Source organism: Cervus canadensis, chromosome 18 (genome assembly GCF_019320065.1).
Source record: "Cervus canadensis isolate Bull #8, Minnesota chromosome 18, ASM1932006v1, whole genome shotgun sequence".
NCBI lineage: Eukaryota > Metazoa > Chordata > Mammalia > Artiodactyla > Cervidae > Cervus > Cervus canadensis.
In genome coordinates this window covers 7,997,418-8,019,787 of record NC_057403.1, presented here as the reverse complement: position 1 = coordinate 8,019,787, position 22,370 = coordinate 7,997,418, and the positions used below count along the sequence as shown (strand labels likewise).

General features: G+C 40.4%; 1 protein-coding gene and 1 pseudogene across 1 annotated transcript; both read right to left on the bottom strand.

The window, feature by feature from the left end:
* Positions 1 to 1,488: 1,488 nt before the first annotated feature.
* On the bottom strand, positions 1,489 to 2,517 carry LOC122420459 (vomeronasal type-1 receptor 4-like). Its single transcript, XM_043435588.1, has one exon. It carries the CDS (start codon positions 2,515 to 2,517, stop codon positions 1,489 to 1,491), a length of 1,029 nt encoding a protein of 342 aa, XP_043291523.1.
* Positions 2,518 to 19,892: 17,375 nt separating this feature from the next.
* On the bottom strand, positions 19,893 to 20,923 carry LOC122420657 (annotated as a pseudogene).
* Positions 20,924 to 22,370: the final 1,447 nt, after the last annotated feature.

The window sequence follows — 22,370 nt, the reverse complement described above, 5'->3', positions numbered from 1 at the left end:
TGGAGAAAGGGAATCCTCGGCTTCATGGTGGTAGGAAAGTAAATTGGTTCAGCACTTATCAAGAAACAGGCTGCAGTTTCCTTAAATAAATCTAAAAATAGAGCACTAATACCATATTGATCAAGCAATCCCACCCTGGGCATAGTATCCAGAGAAAGATAAATGCATCCCAATGTTCATAGCAGCACTGTACCAGTAGCTAAGACATGGAAACAACCTCAGTGTCATCACGTGGATAATGGATAAAAGAAGATTATGGTATTATAAACACAATGAATATTCTCAGCCATAAAAGCAATAATAAATTCCATTTGCAGCACCATGGATGGGACCTAGATATGATACTAAGAAGTCACCGACAGAGAAAACAAATAGGCATATCAATTTGCTTCTATGTGGAATCTTTTTTTCAAAGAGATAGAAATTGAGCTTATTTACCAAACAGATAGAGCTCAAAGATAGAGAGAAATTTATGTATCAAAAGGGAAAAAGGAGGGAGGAGGGACATAGCAGTTGGAATTTTAGAAATATACACACTAACTATATATAAAATAGATAAGGAACAAAGACCAGTGTACAACACAGGGCACTGCACTCAATATTATGATAATCTATGAGGGGAAAGAATCTGAAAAAGAAAAAAATATATTATATATATATAAGTGAGTCACTTGCTGTGTCACATTTAAACTAAATAACTATACTTCAATAGAATATCTAAAATTAAAATAGGAAAACAAAACACAACAAAAGCCCTCATTTTAAACCTGGGCTAAGTCTTGCTCATGGATGGTTTCTACATTGAGACCATGGTGCAAATATCTAGGCATATAAAATATGCCTTGGAAAACCTTTACCCTTTATACCTAAAGGGATCTCAAGTGGAATTTTATTTATTTATTTATTTAGGCTATACTGGGTCTTGGTTGTTGCATGTGGGCTTTTTCTAGCTGCAGTGAGCATGGGCTCCTCAATGTGGTGGCTTCCCTTGCAGAGCACAGGCTCTAGGCACACAGGCTCAGCAGTTGAGGTGCATGGGCTTAGTTCCCCTGTGGTATGTGGGATCTTCCCGACCCAGGAATCGAACTGGAGTCTCCTGCGTTGCCAGCCGGATTCTTTCACACCCAGGCACCATGGAAGCCCCAAATATACACTACTAAATATAAAATAGGTACCTCCTGAGGACCTAGTGGAGACTTCCCAGGTGGTCCTGTGGTTAAGACTAAGCCCTCTCTAGGCAGGGAGAAGGGGTTCAATCCCTGGTCAGGGAAACAAGTCCCACATGTCCCGAGGCCTGGTTTACAACAAAAAAGAAGTGGCCTACTGTATAGCCACTCTGCTCAATACTCTGTAATTGCCTACATGAGGAAAGATCTAAAAAGAGTAGATATACACATATACGTATAACGGATTCACTTTTTATATACCTGGAACTAGCACAACACTGTAAATCAACTAAACCTTGATAAAATTTTAAAAACATACAATTTACGCTTTTCTGATAAGATTAGGGGATTCTGAGTTCTTCATGTACAGAAAGCAGAGACTGGATAGAATGGAGTCACGGCTCATGAGCAGAAAGGGGCTGATAAAGGGAAAACACACATTAATCAGGCCAGTTGTATACACCAACAACCAACTGGGCTTATGAAAAATAGCCAGAAGAATGTTAAAGATGCAGGACAGGGTGTGGAAACACATGAAGGTGCTCGCCAAGAGCAGGATGCTTTGGGTGGCTTTGGACTCAGCAGGGGTTCTGGGAGACACACTAGCCTTGTGAATATACTGGACTCGCCGACTGTGTCTGTACAGGGTGAGAATCATGGAGCTACTGGCCCATAAGATGAGCACAGAAAATGAAACTTCAGGGATCACTACCAAAGCTGCATATATTGAGCCTGAGATATTCTCAGCATCTGCGGCAGCACAGTACCCTGAATCTGTTGTATTTGTCATGTTTGTGAAGCGCCATTTTTTAGAAACATATGCATACATGGGAAAAATGAGATTTACAAACAGGCACTGGATCCAGCAGAAGGAAATGGAGAAGGCAACGTACTTTGGGGCTTTGACTTTAATATTCTTCCAACAGGAGTTCTTCGGGCTGATTGTGATGGTCTGAAACACACTCAAGATGCAGGTGGTGCCAATGGACATACTCCTGCCCACTCTCTCAACATACAAAATGAGTTTGCAGGCAAAATCACTGGCAAAATATTTCAACCTCAAAGTTGTAATTGTCTGAGGGACTCCTTTCGAAAGAATGACGAAAATGTTGGCTATAGTCAGGTGCTGGCAAATCCAATCTGTGACCCTCAACCTGCACTGAGTGTGGTAAAGAAAGAGGTAACGGTACAGAAGGGAGAGGTTGCCCCAGATCCCAAGCACAGTCTGTAACAGGAAGGTTATTCCAATGGCCAGTTGGCTGGAGGCTGTTGTGTCATTCAAGGTACTCCCCTTTATATGATGACAACAGTGACTCCTCACAGCAGACTGGCTCATATCAGTTTGTGACATCGAGAGACAATTCTCCTTGTGTGCTTTTGTGAAATTGCCAAGGCTTCTCGAGACAGGAAGCGATGATGAGAGAATCAGTCTATTTTACAAAGAAGTCAGCAGGAAGGATGAAGTGGTGGTGACCTGGAGGAAGCAATGACAAGTGAGAGTAAATTGAAAGATAGCATAAAACCACCTTTTAAGCAGAAGCTTACTGGAGGAAAAAAATATCTCCATCAGTGCCCTCATCATAAAACAGGTCAATTCTAAATGCATTCTCTTCTAAATTTTAAAGAAGATAATATGTTATTTTAGGGACTTCCCTGATGGCTCAGTCGGTAAAGAATCTGCATGCAGTGCAGGAGACTCTAGTTCGATTCATGGGTCAGGCAGATCCACTAGAGAAGGGATAATCTTACCCACTCCAAGAATACCCACTTCAGAATTCTTGGGCTTCTCGTGTGGCTCAGCTGGTATTTAAAGAAGATAATGTATTATTTTAGAAAAAAAGACAGGAGTTATTCTAGGGTCTTACAATCTAAAATATATGCTAAAGGTACTTCCCTGGTTGTCTTGTAGTTAAGAAACTGCCTTGCAATGTAGGGGACACAGGTTTGATACCTGATTGGGCAACTAAGACCCTATATATTCCACGGGGTTTCTAAGCCTGGGATCTGCAACTAGAGAGTCTGTGTACCACAACAGAAGGTCCCGCATGATACAACAAAGATACCACATGATCAAGACCCAGTGCAGCTAAATAGATAAATATTTGAAATATACTTAAGAGCTCAGTATATATAAACCATATGGTGAGATAACTTTTGCACACATTAAAATTAAGACTGGATCTCATTAATACGCACACAGAGACACAAATATAACTTAGAAATACGCAAGTATGTCCTAAAACCCACAAGATAGAATATACAGTGGACAGAGTCTTTCAGGAGAATCCTGGAGAAAGAATTTCTTCAACGGATAAGACGTGGAAAAATATTCCACATCCTTGGCAATCAGGTCAATTAAAATATAACCACTGCCTATATGTCATCAAATACCATCAAGAAGTCTGAAACAGAAATGACAGAAATGCTAAGTTTTGGCATAGCTGTGGATGAACCAAGAATCTCATACACTGATGGTGGGTGTTCAAATTGGTACAGACATTTTGGATAACTGTGGTATCTGCTTAGCAGACCAGATGTAATCCTGTTCCTAGAAATCCACTTCTATGAATATATTCAACAACATTTTGTATATATATCACCCAAAGATTAGTTATATTAATAGAATTTATATGAGAGCCCTAATCATTACTTGTAATAGCCCAAAACTCTTAATACCCATTAACAGCTGAATGATCAGTTAGCCCTTTGATAGTCACACAATGAAGTCCTATATAGCAATGATAATGAAAAATCAACAATAATATAAAACAATAAAGATAAATTCACAAAGATGTAATGGAATGGAGGACAAAAGTCCAAATGAAAGATGCTGTATGATATCTTTCATGTGAAGGCCAAGACAGGCAAAGTGATCTAGAATTAAATGTCACAATAGTTGTCAATGTGTACCCAACAATCCAGGCCTACAAATACACCCAACAAAGCTATAGTCTTGGAAACAGTGAGTTAGAAGGGGTAAAAGGAATTTCATGGGAACTGAGAACATTCTGTTTCTTGATCTAGTTGTTGTCTCCAGAGGTGCAATCATTCCTGAAATGTCACTGAGATATTATGCAGTTATAACCTGGGAACATGTCTGTAATTTTTTTTTAAAGAAAACATGTATTTCCAAAAAATGTGGAAGAGGCTTGGGAAAGGCTGTTTCTGTGTGTCTCATCTGCTGCCTGTGTCTGTGAAGGAGGGGAGCTGTAAGCTGGGATCATAACTACAAAAATGAAACATCAGAGAATAATAACACTGCTGCCTACAGTGAATCGCTGATTTTGTCATAAAATTCAGCACAGCAGTATCCTAAGTTTTCATGCTTTGTGTTGATGTGTTGCTCTGTTTGGCATCATATTCATGGGGAAAATAATGTGTACAGAGACATACGACTTGTGACCACATAATCTGTTCCTAAAGACCAGGAATTATAATGAACAGTAGACATAGTTTTCATACAGAAATTTTGAGAAAGAATTTATATACTCTCCAGTAATGCAAAGTGGAGACTCTGATATGCTCAGGAGATTTTTTGGTTGTTGTTGTTAAATGATTTTATATATTTTGTCTTTTTATTTATCTATTTGCCTGCACCAGGTCTTAGTTAATGGCATGCAGACTCTTAGTTACGGCATGTAAATTCTCGGATATTGCATGTGGCTTCTAGTTCCCTGACCAGGGATTGAACCTGGAACCCCTGCATTGAGAGCACAGTCTTAACCTCTGGACCACAGGGAAGTCCCTTCCTTAGGAGCTATTGCTTTAAGTTCCACCCACCTGTATTTCCTGGAGCTGATCTTGATGGCTGGAGACACTTAAGCCAGGAGAGTCAATGGACACACCCTGCCAGGTTTGGGTACATAGAGAACACATTTGAATGGCTAAATCACTGAAGACAAGCTTCAGTTAGAGCCTGCCATTGTCACGGAGATGCCTTAAAGGGAATGACCATAAAGTTAGTACAGTCTGTGCCTGAGGTCAAATCTGTGACCTTCAACCCACATTTATTCTAGTAAAGGAAGAGATTAAGGTAAGAGAGGAAGCACCCAGGATTCCAGCTAAAGTCTGAGAGGAGCACGACATTCTTGTTGCCAACTCCCTGGAGGCCATTCTGCCAGGTGTTTGCTGTTCATAACTGCATGGGGTAGGGACTGGCACTGATTTACTGCAAATATAAGGAGATCCTAGGTACAGAGAGATCAAGGGATCTGTGTCAATTCACACGCTGATTACGGGCTGAGTGGTGGTAAGAACCTGGTAGGCTGAGTCCAAGACAGTGCCCTAACCACTGTGAGGCACCAACCAAGCACTTCAGCTGTGTTTGTGAAGAATGCAGTCTGAAATTTAGTTTTGTTTTTGTATCATACAGTTTATTCTATTAGTTCAGTTTAGTCATTCAGTCGTGTCCGATTCTTTGTGACCCCTGGGACGGCAGCACACCAGGCCTCCCTGTCCATCACCAGCTCCTGGATGTTCCTCAAACTCATGTCCTTTGAGTCGGTGACCCCATCCAACCATCTCATCCTCTGTCGTCCCCTTCTATTCCTGCCTTCAATCTTTCCCAGCATCAGGGTCCTTTCCAATGAGTCAATTCTTCACATCAGGTGGCCAGAGTATTGGAGTTTATTCCATAGTGTTTGTATATTAAAATTTTCATTGCAGAAGGTTTCCATATCTGCATAAGTATTTGTTCTGTAGGTCAATAACGTATCAAAAAGATTCCCTGGATTCAGAAATGGAAACCCACTCCAATATTCTTGCCTGGGAAATCCTATAAACAGAGGAGCCTGGTGAGCTATAGTCCATGGGGTCACAAACTGAGCCACTAACATGTACACAGACAGAGACACACAGTCCTGTAGGAAAGTACCTCCTGTCCATATTGGATTTAATGAATGCAAGATTTCCTCAATATAAGTTTTGCAAGAGAAAGATGCATTCCTAACATGCCAGGCACAAATTAGCTATGGTATCTATCAAAAAAAGTCTTGGACAATATTGCTTTAATAAACCATGAACCATGAAATACTAGTATATGATATATGAGTGTAGGATAGAAATGAAATAATATTTTTGATCTAAATCCTTAGGTCTTTTTAAAATCGAGGTTAAGTGAGACTACAATATAACAAGAGTTGTGAAGAATATTACCATCCTAGACCCATGTAAAGTACAATCTGGAGAATATTGACTCTTGTGTGTTGCAAAAGTGAAACCATAAAGAAATGAATGTGTCTTTTGAATTGGTATTAGAATATGAGATTAGACAACATATGAGAAGATCCATTTGGTCCTGACAAGTGTATTCCAAAACTCACCATTATAAAGCTGCCTTTTCCTGAAATGCTGCTTCTCTATCTTGAAGAGGGAAAGCAATCTCACCATCATCATCAGACCACAAATGTTTCAGAAAAGGCACGATTGCTATGTCCAGTAAGCACGTTATAGGCCTAGTGATAGACATAAATATATAAAAAATCATTTCTGTTCTTCAAACAAATTCACATTCATGCTTTCTGTAGAGGATTAGAAAATCATTAGTCTTCTATCCTAGTCTTTCTGGAAAGCATAGAGGCAGTATGATAACACTTTTAATACAAATTTAAAATTAATCTAGAATTGCTGAAAGGTAACATTACAACAGATTGAAGTTAAAAACACAACACTTAAGCTCCTTGAAGATGATCTTTTGGCATGTCTCTGGTTGTCCAGTGACTGAGACTCTGCCCTCCCAATGCAGGGAGCCTGGGTTTGATTCCTGGTTAGGAAAATAGATCCCACATGCTGCAGCTAAGAGTTCACATGCTGCAAGAAAAACACATGCTTTTTAAAATGATTCCTCATTATGATCATTAGGGTTGTTCCTGTGAGTCCTCCACAGTAAGAGTTTCACAAAATAGCTTCAGGAGCTGTCAAGTTCAGTGTTACCTGATGCTGGGAAAGATTGAAAGGAGGAGGAAAAGGGGAGGACAGAGGGTGAGATGGGCGGATGGCATCACTGACTCGATGGACATGAGTCTGAGCAAACTTTGGGAGACAGTGAAGGAAAGGAAAGCCTGGTGTGCTGCAGTCAGTGGGGTTGCAAAGAGTCGGACACACCTGGGGGACTGAACAACAAAGATCTTGATGTTGCTTTACCTAAACTCTCTCCTAAGGAATTGTTCTGCCTTCCTGACCTGCTTTGCCACTGGATCTGTTCCAACTCTACCCCCAGCCCACAGAAAGATCCCTTTTCCAAACATGAACACTTACTCAGACCTCCTTCCTTACGGACGCTGCCTCTTAGACTGAAATACAAAGCACTCGACTCCTTCTGATTGCTTCTCATGAGAAGGATGCTGGGCTCAGGGTGAAGGTCATGGCAGTCAGGACATGAGTGGGAGGGAGGCAGTAGACCCCTAGATAAAGGTTTATGAGTTGTGATCTCATCCTCCTTCAGATCTGCAATTATCATTTCACTTGAAGTGGCTATGACAGGGCCAGCTTGAGAAGCTAATGATCTTACTGAAAAACTTTTTTTGAGTTGCTAATTACCAAAACCAATTGTGAGTCTCCTGTGAGTATCTCCAAAGAGACCACTGATGTGTTTGAGAGAAGCTTGTGATTTTTCATGATGAAGGTTATTTTGAAGTGATTAGGATTTCTACACAACTCAGAAATCTGTTGCCTTTGTAAACAGGTTGTTTGATCTTAGGGATTCCTCCACAACCACACCCAACCCACTTATAAAGTCAGTTGTGAGTCTACCAGGCTTTTATTCTGGAAACAAAGAAAAAACACACAAGAATTAAACTTGAGCACGACATAAGAATTTTTTTGTGTGTGTGTTCATTTATTCATTTACTTGACTGTGCTGGGTCTTGGTTGTGGCATGCACACTATTAGTTGCAGCTAGTGGAATCTAGTTCCATGATCAGGGGTCAAACTTGCACACCCCCTGCAATAGGGGCTTGGAGTCTCAGCCACCAGACCACTAGGGAAGTCCCTGTATGGGACCTTCTTTCTTGTACTCAAAATAGCTCTACCTCTTATCTTTCCTGCATCTCTGATCCTCCACTAAACTACGCAGTTTTAGATCCTGGGCAAAGACTTAGGTGGTCGTTAGAGCTAGAAGAACATAAATGATAGTGAAGGAATATCTTTAGGTCTTGAGGGTGGCTTTTCAGTGTTGGCTGGAGCACTGATCTGTCTTTACAGCACTCTCAGGGCCTTTTTTCATGGAACACGGAAGGCTTCTAGTCACTGACATACCCACCATGGCTCTCTTTGGGCCTGGAGCCAAATCCTTGAGTTGACCTTTCTCTACCATTTATGGTTCACACCTCAACTCCATTTTCTCCCCTGGAAGTAGGCCAATGATTGCCTTCAGTTCAGTCACCCCATCAGCTCTTTGCAACCCATGGACTTCTGCACACCAGGCTTCCCTGTCCATCAGCAACTCATTAACCTTGGTGAAACTCATGTCCATCAAGTCTTGGATGCCATCCAACCATGTCACCCTCTGTCATCCCCTTCTCCTACTACCTTTAATCTTTCTGAGCATCTGGGTCTTTTCTGATGAGTCAGTTCTTAGTATCAGGTGGCCAAAGTATTGGAGCTTCAGCTTCAACATCAGTCCTTCCCGTGAACATTCAGGACTGATTTCCTTTAGAATTGACTGGATTGATCTCCTTCCAGTCCCAGGGACTTTCAAGAGTCTTCTCCAACACCATGGTTCAAAAGCATCAAGTCTTTGGCACTGAGCTTTCTTGATGGTCCGACTCTCACATCCATACATGACTACTAGAAAAACCATAGCTTTGACTAGATGGAGCTTGTCAGCAAAGTAATGTCTCTGCTTTTTAGTATGCTGTGCTGGTGTGTTATAGCTTTTCTTCCAAGCAGCAAGTGTTTTTTAATTTCATGGCTGAGTTACCATGTACAATGATTTGGGAGCCTAAGAAAATGAAGTCTGTCACTGTTTCCATTTTCCCCCCTTCTTTTGCCGTGAAGTCATGGGTCCAGATGCCATGATCCTCGTTTTTTGAATATTGAGTTTTAAGCCAGCTTTTTCACTGTTCTCTTTCACTTTCATCAAGAGGATCTTCTGTTCCTCTTTGTTTTCTGCTATAAGGGTGGTGTCATCTGCATATCTGAGGTTATTGATATTTCTCCCAGCAAGCTTGATTCCAGCTTTCTGCTTCCTCCAGCCTGGCATTTGGCTTGATGTACTCTGCATAGAAGTGAAATAAACAGGGTGACAATATACAGCCTTGACATATTCACCAATTTGGAACCAGTCCCTTGTTCCATGACTGGTTCTAACTGTTGCCTCCTGACCTAGATACAGGTTTCTTAGGAGGCTGGTAAGTTGATGTGGTATTCCCATGTGTTGATGAATTTTCCACAGTTTGTTGTGATCCACACAGTCAAAGGCTTATGCTCCTGAGTCCTGAGTTTCAGTGTCTCTACTGTGCATGAAGAAAGCTCTGGCTGAAAGGATTTGGAATTAGTCAGAGGCAGACTGTGTCATACCTTCTTGCACAGGAATTTCCACTCATTTCTTTACTGGGGTTAAAGCACTGAAATATAGGCCTGATGCTTTTGGGGGATCTTCCCACTTAGGTGGCAGAAATGGATGATCCTGCTCTCATTTTTTATTGTCTGTATAGGGCAGGAAAGCTACCCTCTGGAATGGGAGATCCCAGTTCTTCATTCTGTCCTTAATGTTTTCCTGATTTCAGTCTTCTATGGTAACTGCTTCTTTCAGAGACAAAGGTTTGGTCTCTGGGCTGTAGGGATTCGAGGACACCTGGCTGTCCCTTCTGCCCTCCACATAGCTTTCAGAACCCCTGGGAAGCTACCATATTTCTCCCAAGGACAGTCTGGAGATGGGACAATGAGTTGGTCATTAAAGCCAAGTTTTCTGATACAAGGATGGTGTGACATCAACTCTGAAGCTTGCTCTGGAGCTCTACCTTTAGTTTTATACTCCACTCATCAGAAAGATGGGTTTTTTTCTTTTTCTGGAAAATTCTTGTTTTACAAAATTTTAATTAATTTAATTGGAGGCTAATTAATTACAGTATTGTAATGGATTTTGCCATGCATTCACATGAATCATCTATGAGTTTACATGTATACCCCATTCTGAACCCCCTCTCACCTCCCTCCGCATCCTGTCCCTCAGGGTCATCCGAGAACACTGACCCTGAGCTCCCTATCTCGTGCATTGAACCTGGGCTGGTGATCTATTTCAAATATGGCAATACACATGTTTTAGTACTATACTCTCAAATCATCCCACCCTTGCCTTCTCCCACAGAGTCCAAAACTCTGTTCTTTACATCTGTGTCTCTTTTGCTGTCTTGCATATAGAGTCATTTTTGCCATCTTTCCAAATTCCATATGTATGAGTTAATATACTGTATTGGTGTTTTTCTTTCTCTCTTACTTTGCTCTGTATAATAGGCTCCAGTTTCATCCACCTTATTAGAACTGATTCAAATGCATTTTAATAGCTGAGTAATATTCCACTGTGTACATCTTCCACAGCTTTATAATCTATTTGTCTCGCAATGGACATCTAGGTTGCTTTCATGTCCTAGCTATTGTAAACAGTGCTGCAATGAACATTCAGGTACACATGTCTCTTTCAATCCTGGTTTCCTCAGTGTATATGCCCAGCAGTGGCATTGCTGGGTTATATGGCAGTTCTATTTCCAGTTTTCTAAGGAATCTCCACACTGTTCTCCATAGCGGCTGTACTAGTTTGCATTCCCACCAACAGTGTAAGAGTGTTCCCTTTTCTCCAAACCCACTCCAGCATGTATTGTTTGTAGACTTTTTGAAGGCAGCCATTCTGACTAGGGTGAGACGGTACCTCACTGTGGTTTTGATTTGCATTCTCTGGTAACGAGTGATGTTGAGCATCTTTTCATGTGTTTGTTAGCCATCTGTATGTCTTCTTTGGGGAAATGTCTGTTCAGTTCTTTGGCCCATTTTTTTAATTGGGCCATTTATTTTTCCTGAATTGAGCTGCATAAGCTGCTTTATACACTTTTGAAATTAATTCTTTGTCAGTTGTTTCATTTGGTATTATTTTCTCCCATTCAGATCTCTGTCTTCTCACCTTGCTTATGGTTTACTTTGTTGTGGAAAAGCTTTTAAGTTTCATTAGGTCCCATTTGTTTATTTTTGCTTTTATTTCCATTACTCTGGGAGGTGGGTCCTAGAGGATCCTGCTGTGATTTATGTTAGAGAGTGTTTTGCCTATGTTTTCCTCTAGGCGTTTTATAGTTTGTCTTACATTTAGATCTTTAATCCGTTTTGAGTTTATTTCTGTGTGTGGTGTTAGAAAGTGTTCTCGTTTCATTCTTTTACAAGTGGTTGACCCGTTTTGCCAGCACCACTTGTTAAAGAGATTGTCTTTTTTTTTTTTTTTTACATTTTTATTTTTTTCTTCCATTTATTTTTTTTTAATTTATTTATTTTTTCAGTGGGTTTTGTCATACATTGACATGAATCAGCAATAGATTTACACGTATTCCCCATCCCGATCCCCCCTCCCACCTCCCTCTCCACCCGATTCCTCTGGGTCTTCCCAGTGCACCAGGCTCGAGCCTTGTCTCATGCATCCCACCTGGGGCTGGTGACCTGTTTCACCATAGATAATATACTTGCTGTTCTTTCGCAACATCCCACCCTCACCTTCTCCCACAGAGTTCAAAAGTCTGTTCTGTACTTCTGTGTCTCTTTTTCTGTTTTGCATATAGGGTTGTCGTTACCATCTTTCTAAATTCCATATATATGTGTTAGTATGCTGTAATGTTCTTTATCTTTCTGCCTTACTTCACTCAGTATAATGGGCTCCAGTTTCATCCATCTCATTAGAACTGTTAAAGTGATTGTCTTTTTTCCATTGTATATCCTTGCCTCCTTTGTCGAAGATAAGGTGTACATAGGTACATAGATTTATCTCTGGGCTTTCAATTCTGATCCATTGATCTATATATCTGTCTTTGTGCCAGTACCATACTGTCTTGATGACTGTAGCTTTGTAGTATAGCCTGAAGTCAGGCTGGTTGATTCTTCCAGTTCCATTCTTCTTTCTCAAGAATGCTTTGACTATTCGAAGTTTTTTGTATTTCCATACAAATTGTGAAATTATTTGTTCTAGTTCTGTGAAAAATACCATTGGTAGCTTGATAGGGATTGTGTTGAATCTATAGATTGCTTTGGGTAGTATACTCACTATATTGTATAGTGTATTTTCACTATATTGATTCTTCCAATCCATTAACATGGTACATTTCTCTGTTTGTGTCATCTTCGATTTCTTTCATTAGCGTTTTATAGTTTTATATATATATAATATATTATATATATATATATAATATATTATATATATATAATATATATATATATGTCTTTTGTTTCTTTAGGCAGATATATTCCTAAGTATTTTATTCTTTTCATTGCAATGGTTAATGGAATTGTTTCCTTAATTTCTCTTTCTGTTTTCTCATTGTTAGTGTATAGGAATGCAAGGGATTTTTGTGGGTTAATTTTATATCATGCAACTTTACTATATTCATTGATTTGCTCTAGTAAAAATCTGGCGGAGTCTTTAGTGTGTTCTATGTAGAGGATCATGTCATCTGCAAACAGTGAGAGTTTTACTTCTTCTTTTCCAATCTGGATTCCTTTTATTTGTTTTTGTTTTCTGATTGCTGTGGCCAAAACTTCCAAAACTATGTTGAATAGTAGTGGTGAGAGTGGGCACCCTTGTCTTGTTCCTGACTTTAGGGGAAATGCTTTCAATTTTTCACCATTGAGGGTAATGTTTGCTGTGGTTTTGTCATATAAAGCTTTTATTATGTTGAGATATGTTCCTTCTATTCCTGCTTTCTGGAGGGTTTTTTCATAAATGGATGTTAAGTTTTCTCAAAGGCTTTCTCTGCATCTAAAGATAATCATATGGTTTTATCTTTCAATTTGTTAATATGGGGTATTGAACTGATTGATTTGCTGATATTGAAGAATCCTTTCATCCCTGGGATAAAGCCTGCTTGGTCATAATGTGTAGTCTTTTTATTATGTTGTTGGATTCTGTTTGCTAGAATTTTGGTAAGGATCTTTGCATCTATGTTCATCAGTGATATTGGTCCGTAGTTTTCTTTTTTTCTGTGGCATCTTTGTCTGGTTTTGGCATTAGGGTGATGGTGGCTTCATAGAATGAGTTTGGAAGTTTGCCTTCGTCTGCAATTTTCTGGAAGAGTTTGAGTAGGATAGGTGTTCACGCTTCTCTAAATTTTTGCTAGAATTCAGCTGTGAAGCCATCTGGTCCTGGGCTTTTGTTTGCTGGAAGATTTCTGATTACAGTTTCGATTTCCATGCTTGTGATGGGTTTGTTAAGATTTTCTATTTCTTCCTGGTTCAGTTTTGGAAAGTTATACTTTTCTAAAAATTCGTCCATTTCTCCCAAGTGGCCCATTTTATTGGCATATAGTTGCTAATAGTAGTCTCTTACGATCGTTTGTATTTCTGTGTTGTCTGTTGTGATTTCTCCATTTTCATGTCTAATTTTGTTGATTGATTCTTCTCCCTCTGTTTCTTGATGAGTTTTGCTAATGGTTTTTCAATTTTATTTATCTTCTCAAAGAGCCAGCTTTTTGCTTTGATTGTTGCTACGGTCTCTTTTGTTTCTTTTGCATTTATTTCTGCCCTATTTTTTAAGATTTCTTTCCTTCTACTGACCCTGGGGTTCTTCATTTCTTCCTTTTCTAGTTGCTTTAAGTGTAGAGTTAGGTTATTTATTTGACCTTTTCCTTGTTTCCTGAGGTAAGCCTGTATTGCTATGCACCTTCCCCTTAGCACTGCTTTCACAGTGTCCCGTAGGTTTTGGGTTGTTGTGTTTTCATTTTCGTTCATTTATATGCATATTTTGATTTCTTTTTTGATTTCTTCTGTGATTTGTTGGTTATTCAGAAGTGTGTTGTTCAGCCTCCATATGTTGGAATTTTTAATAGTTTTTCTCCTGTAATTGACATCTAATCTTATTTCACTGTGGTCAGAAAAGAAGCTTGGAATGATTTCAATTTTTTTGAATTTACCAAGGCTATATTTATGGCCCAGCATGTGATCTATCCTGGAGAAGGTTCCATGTGCACTTGAGAAAAAGTGCAATTGATTGTTTTGTGGTGAAATGTCCTATAGATATCAATTAGGTCTAACTGGCCCACTGTATCATTTGAAGTTTGTGTTTCCGTGCTAATTTTCTGTTTAGTTGATCTATCCATAGGTGTGAGTGGGGTTTGAAGTCTCCCACTATTATTGTGCTATTGTTTATTTCCCCTTTCATACTTGTTAGCATTTGCCTTACCTAATGCTGTGCTCCTATGTTGGGTGCATATATGTTTAGATTTGTTATAGCTTCTTCTTGGATTCATTCTTTGATCATCATGTAGTGTCCTTCTTTGTCTCTTTTCACAGCATTTATTTTAATGTCTATTTTACCTGATAAGAGTATTACTACTCCTGCTTTCTTTTGGTCTCTATTTGCTTGGGGTATCTTTTTCCAGCCCTTCACTTTCAGTCTGTATGTGTCCCTTGTTTTGAGGTGGGTCTCTTGTAGACAATGTATATAGGGGTCTTGTTTTTGTATTGATTCAGCCAGTCTTTGTCTTTTGGTTGGGGTATTCAACCCATTTATTTTTAATGTAATTATTGAAAAGTATGATCCCGTTGGCATTTACTTTGTTGTTTTGGGTTTGAGTTTAGACACCCTTTCTGTGTTTCCTGTCTAGAGAAGATCCTTTAGCATTTGTTGAAGAACTGGTTTGGTGGTGCTGAATTCTCTCAGCTTTTGCTTGTCTGTAACGCTTTTGAATTCTTCATATCTGAATGAGATCCTTGCTGGGTACAGTAATCTGGGTTGTAGGTTTTTGTCTTTCATCATGTTAAGTAGGTCCTGCCATTTCCGTCTGGCCTGAAGAATTTCTATTGAAATATCAGCTGTTATCCTTATGGGAATCCCCTTGTATGCTATTTTTTGTTTTTCCCTTGCTGCTTTTAATATCTGTTCTTTGTGCTTGATCTTTGTTTATGTGATTAATGTGTGTCTTGGGGTGTTTCACCTTGGATTTATCCTGTTTGGGACTCTCGGGCTTGGGTGACTATTTCCTTCCCCAGTTTAGGGGAAGTTTTCAACTATTAGCTCCTTAGGTTTTTTCTCACGGCCTTTCTTTTTGTCTTCTTCTTCTGGCACTCCTATGATTCGAATGTTGGGGTGTTTAACATTGTCCCAGAGGTCTCTGAGGTTGTCCTCATTTCTTTTTATTCTTTTTTCTTTTTCCGTCTCTGCTTCATTTATTTCTACAATTCTGTCTTCTACCTTCCTTATCTTATCTTCTGCCTCTGTTGTTCTACTGTTGGTTCCCTTCAGAGTGTTTTTGATCACATTGATTGCATTATTCATTATTGATTAACTCTTTATTTCTTCTAGGTCCTTGTTAAACATTTGTTGCATGTTCTCAGTGCTTGTCTCCAGGCTATTTATCTCTAACTCCATTTTGTTTTCAAGATTTTGGATCATTTTTACTATCATTATTCTGAATTCTTTTTCAGACTCCCTATCTCCTCCTCTTTTGGTTGATTTGATAGGCATTTATCACGTTCCTTTACCTTCTGAGTATTTCTCTGCCCTTTCACCTTGTTTAGATTGCTGTGTTTGAGGTGGCCTTTCTGTATTCTGGCAGTTTGTGGTTCCTCTTTATTGTGGAGGTTCCTCACTGTGAGTGGGGTTGGACAGGTGGCTTGTCAAGGTTTCCTGGTTAGGGAAGACTGTGTTGGGTTTCTGGTGGGTGTAACTGGATTTCTTCTCTGTAGAGTGCAATGAAGTGTCCAATAATGAGTTTTGAGATGTCAGTGGGTTTGCTGTGACTTTGGGCAGCCTGTATAATGAAGCTCAGGGCTATGTCCCTGCTTTGCTGGAGAGTTTGCATGGTATGTCTTCCTCTGGATCCTGTTCGCTCTTGGGTGTTGCTTGGTTTCAGGGTAGGCATGGAGGCTTTTGGATGAGGTCTTATTGATTAATGTTCTCTGGAATCAGGAATTCTCTGGTGTTCTCAGGTTTTGGACTTAAGCCTCCTGCCTCTGGTTTTCAGTCTTATTCTTTCAGTAGCCTCAAGACTTCTCCATCTATACAGCACCAATGATAAACCATCTAGGTTAATGATGAAAAGCTTCTCCAGAGTGAGGGACATCTGAAGACGTTCACAGAGTTACATGGAGAAGAGAAGAGGGAGGAGGGAGATAGAGGTGACCAGGAGGGGAAGAGTGGGAATCAAAAGGAGAGAGAGAGCAAGCTCGCCAGTAATCCATTCCCTATGTGCTCTCTACAGTCTGGACCCCTAGAGAGGTTCACAGAGTTACATAGAGAAGAGAAGAGGGAGGAAAGAGACAGAGGTGACCAGGCGGAAAAAAGGGGGAATCAAAAGGAGAGAGACAGATTCAGGCAGTAATCAGTTCCCTAAGTGTTCTCCACAGCCAGGAACACACAAACAGGTTCATAGCATTCGGTAGAGAAGAGAAGGGAGAGGGAAGAGATAGAGGCAACCTCGTGGAGAAAAAGGAGAGTGGAAAGGGGGAGAGAGCAATCAAGCCAGTAATCACACTCGCAAGTAAAAATGGGTGCTGAAGATTGTGTTCTTAAAGGTAGAAAATTGATAACAAATACCAAGGTGCAAAGATTAAAAATCTAGAGTAGAGGTTAGACTCTCAAAGATACAATATTAAAAAAACAAAGTCACTAAAATTATAAAATATATACATAAAGTTTGCTTTAAAAACAGGGTCTTTTTTATTTTTTGCAAGGGAAATGTAGATTATAAAAATGAAAATTAAAGGAGTAATAGAGGACTTAAAAATAAAAAGAATTTTCTTAATTTAAAATATAATAATAGTAAAAATATATCTAGGTAGTTCTCTGGAGCTGTCGCAGGCAGTGTGGTGTCAGTTCAGTTTCAGATAGTTTCTTGACCCAGTTTATACTTCTCAAGATCTATAGGCCCCTTCCAATGTAGTCGGTGCTAACTACAGGGCTTCAATCTGTTGCACCTGTCACTTCCAAAGCAGTTCCCTCTGTTTGTTTTAGCTTCTTCTGTTTGCTGGTCTCCTCCGTGTCTAATTTCTGCCCTGACAGAAGGGGGCAAAGGTGGTCACTTATTTTGGCTCACTTGTTCAGTCATGCTGTGGGGAGGGAGGAACACCGCGAACAAATATCACTGGCATGTGTGGGGAGTGCTCACAGTGTCTCGGCCGCACTGAGTTTGCTGCTACTCAGGGCAAGTGTGCTTTCCCAGTCTACACTTCTGAGGCTCTAGGTTCTTTTGCTGGGGAGCTGTCTGAGGCGGGCCCTGGGTTGCGTACACTTCCCAGGTCTAAGTCGCTCAGATTCAGGTTCTTGGGTATCCACAACGGTGCAGAATCAGTTGGGCCTGCATTCTTTGCCCTTCCCAGGGCCGAGCAGCTCAGGTGACCAGGTGCTTGGCTAGCACAGTCTCCCCAGGTGTGGAGTGCGTCTTATCACTTCCCAGGTCGAAGCCGCTTGGTTTCCTGGGTGGCAGCGGGCACGCCAGTCTCAGGTGTGCCCTGTGTGTCTCTTCTGCGCAGCTGATCTCTGACTGCGACCCTCCCGGTGGATGTCAACCGTCCAGAATCCCAAGAAGTCTTGGCTAAGAACTGGGGACCTGCTTGCAGTTTGGTAGAGGATGCCTCTCTGGGGCGGAGATTGCCCCTTTCTGGCTCTGGCTGACCCCGCCTGCCTCCCTCCTTTGGCGGGGGCTTGGCCGATCTGCAGCTGGCTAGCTCTCCTCTGGTATTTGCTCAGTCCTTTGTTCTGTGAGTGGGCCTGGAAATGCCTTAGGCTAGGGCTTTCGCAGGATAGTTCTCTGTCTCTCTCTCTCTTTTTTTCTCTTTCCTTCTGGCTATCCCACAGTCTGTGTTGCTATCTCACATTAGTTCCCTCAGACTGCGCTCATGGCATTCAGGCCCAGTCCTTACCCTAAGCAATGCAGCCTGCCAGTCCTTGTTCAGCCACTTGCTGGTGGTGGATGTGAGCGCTGGGAGTTGCCATTAGGCACGTAATCTGTGGGTTTAATTTATCTATTTATTTATTTATTTATTTTTCCTCCTGGTTATGTTGCCCTCTGAGATTCCAAAATTCCCCACAGACCCGCTGGTGAGAGTGTTTCCTGGTGTTTGGAATCATCTCCTATTTTAAGACTCCCTTCCCTGGACGGATCTCCATCACAACGTCTTTTGTCTCTCTTTTTATCTTTGTATTTTGTCCTACCTCCTTTTGAAGACAATGGGCTGCCTTCTGGGTGCCTGATGTCCTCTACCAGCATTCAGAAGTTGTTTTGTGGAATTTGCTCAGCGTTCAAATGTTCTTTCCATGAATTTGTCGGGGAGAATGTGGTCTCCCCATCCTATACCTCCGCCATCTTAGCACTGCCCCCAGAAATGGTAATGAAAGACAATGCAATACTACTCAGCCTTTAAAATGAATGAAATAATGCCATTTGCAGCACCATGGATGGACCTAGGGATTATCATACTAAATGAAGTAAGCCAGACAGACAAAAGCAAATAAAATAAAATATCGCTTTTATGTGGAATCTTTTTTTTTTTTTTTTACAAAAGATCCAAATAAACTGACAGACAGAGAAAACAAACTTATGATTATTAAAAGGGAAAAGGGGGAAGAGGGATAAATTAGGAAGTTTGAATTAACATGTACACACTACCATATATAAAATAGCTAAACAATAAGGACCTAGTGTACAGAACAGGGAACTGCACTCAATATTTTGAGATAACATATAAGGGAAAAGAATCTGAAAAAAAAAAAACTGAATCATTTGCTGTGTACACCTAAAACTAACATAACATATAATTCAACCTTGCAAAATATCTTAAATAAAAAAGCAAAGCAAGAAACAAACAGAAAGCCCTCATTTAAACTGGTCTAAGAACTCGCACGTGGATTGTTTCCACATTTGAGCCCATGGTGCAAGCATCATAGGCATATAAAGTATGCCTGGATAACCTTTACCCTTTATACACTGAAGGATCAGAAGTGGAATTTTATTTAGGCTGCCCTGGGTCTTCATAGTTGTGTGAGGGCTTTCTCTAGTTGCAGTGAGTTTGGGCTCCTCACTGCGGTGATTTCTCTTGCAGAGCACAGGCTCTAGGCACACAGGCTCAGAAATTGTGGTGCATGAGCTTGTTTGCCCTGTGTCCTGTGGGATCGTCCTGACCCAGGAATTGAACTGGAGTCTCCTGCATTGGCAGCTGGATTCTTTACCATCAAGTCACCATGGAAGCCCTAAATATACACCGCTATATATAAAAGAGGTAACTAATAAGGACCTAGGGGGAATTCCCAGATGGTCCAGTGGTCAAGACTAAGTCCTTTCTAGGCAGGGAGAGGGGTTCAATCCCTGGGCGGGGAACCAAGTCCCACATACCCCGAGGCCTGGTTTACAACAAAAATGAAGGGACCTACTGTATAGCACAGGGAACTCTACTCAATACTCTGTAATGGCCGATATGGGAAGAGAATCTAAGAAGAGTAGATATACATACAAACATACAACTGATTCACTTTTTTTATACACCTGGAAGTAACACAACACTATAAATCAACTATACCTTGATAAAATTTTAAAAACATACACTTTATGTTTTTCTGATCAAATTAGGCAATACCGAGTTCTTCATGTACAGAAAGCAGAGACTGGATACAATGGAGTCACGGCTCATGAGCAGAAAGGGGCTGATAACGGGAAAACACACATTAATCAGGCCAGTTGTATACACCAACCACGAACCTGGATTATGATAAAGAGCAAAACTAACATTGAAGATGCAGGACAGGGTGTGGAAACACATGAAGGTGCTCACCAAGACCAGGATGCTTTGGGTTGCTCTGGACTCAGTAGAGGATCTGGGAGAAACACAAGCCTTGTGAATATACTGGACTCGCTGACTGTGTCTGTACAGGGTGAGAATCATGGAGCCACTGGCCCAGAAGATGAGCACAGAAAATGACATTTCAGGGAACACTATCAAAGCTACATATATTGAGCCTGAGATTTTCTCAAGATCTATGTCAGAACAGTACCCTGAATCTGTTTTTTTGCTCATGTTTGTGCTGTACCTTTTGCCAGAAACATATAATGCATACAGAGGAAAAATGAGATTTACAAACATGCACTGGATCCAGCAGAAGGAAATGAAGAAGGCGATGTACTTTGGGGCTTTGACTTTAAGATTCTTCCAACAGGAGTTCATGGGGCTGATCGTGACGGTCTGAAACACACTCAAGAGGCAGGTGGTGCCGATGGACATACCCCTGCCCACTCTCTCAACATACAAAATAAGTTTGCAGGCAAAATCACTGGCAAAATGTTTCAACCTCAAAGCCATAATTGTCTGAGGGACTCCTTTCGAGAGAATGACCAAAATGTTGGCAATAGCCAGGTGCTTGCAAATCAAAACTGTGACTCTCATCCTGCACTGAGTGTGGTAAAGAAAGAGGTGATGGTACAGAAGGGAGAAGTTGCCCCAGATCCCAAGCACCGTCTGTAACAAAAAGGTTATTCCTACGGCCAGGTGGCTGGAGGCTGTTTGTCATTCAAGATACTCCCCTTTAAATGATGGCAACAGTGATGCCTTAGAGCAGGATGGTTTATATAAATCTGTGACATTGACAGCCAACTTTCCTTGTGTGATTTATGAAATTGCCAAGGTTTCACGTGACAGGAAACGATGATGAGAGAATCAGTATATTTTATGAAAAAGTCAGCAGGAAGGATGAAGTGGTGGTGACCTGGAGGAAGCAATGACAACTGAGAATAAATTGAAAGATAACATGAAAGAAAGTTTAAGAAGAAGCTTACTGGAGGGAAAAATATCTCCATCACTGCCTTCATCATAAAAGAGGTCAATTCTAAATGCATTCCCTTCTAAATTTTAAAGAAGATTATGTATTATTATTGTAGGGGTTTCCGTGATGACTCAGTTGGTAAAGACAATCTGCCTCCAGTGCAGGAGACCCCGGTTCAATTCCTGCATCAGGAAGATCTGCTGGAGAAGCCATAGGCTTCCCACTCCAGTATTCTTGGGCTTCGCGTGTGGCTCAGCTGGTATTTTAAAGAAGATAATGTATTATTTTAGAAAAAAAGACAGGAGTCATTCTAGGGTCTTAGAATTTAAAATATAGGCTAAAGGTATTTCCCTGGTTGTCTGGTAGCTAAGAATCTGCCTCGCAAAGCAGGGAACACAGATTTGATTCCTGATTGGGCAACTTAGACCCTATATGCCATGGGGTAACTAAGCCTGGGATCTGCAACTAGAGAGTCTGTGCACCACAACAAAAAAATCCTGCATGATACAACAAAGCTTCCGTATGATGCAACTAAGACCCAGTGCATCTATATAAATAAATTTTAAAAAAATATTTATATACACTAAACAGAACAGAATATATAAAACATATGGTGAAGTAACTTTTGCACACATGAAAATTAAGACTGGTTCTCATCAATACACATATACACAGAAAGATACAACTTAGAACTACACAAGCATGTCCTAAAAACCAGAAAATAGAATAAATAGTGGACAGAGTCTTCAAACAGAAACTTTGAAAAGGAAGTTATTCAGTGGATAAGACATTCAAAAAATATCCCAAATCCTTGCTAATCAGGACAATCAAAATATGACCACTACCTATATGTCATTGAATACCATCAAAAAGCCTGAAACAGAAATGACAAAAATGCCAAGTTTTGGCATAGCTGTGGATGAACCAAGAATCTCATATACTGATGGTGGGTGTTCAAATTGGTACACACAGTTTGGAAAACTGTTGTATCTACTTAGCAGATCAGATGTAATCCTGTTCTGAGAAATATGCTCCTATGAATATACTCAGTAGGATTTTGTACATATATCACCCAAAGATTAGTTATATTAATAGAATTTAATGAGAGCCCTAATTATTATTTGTAATAGCCCCTAACTCTTAAAATCCACCTACTGATTAACAGTTGAATGATCATTTAATCCTTTGATAGTCACAGAACGAAGTCCAATATAGCAATGATAATGAAAAAATGACAGTAATATAAAACAATACAGATAATGTCACAA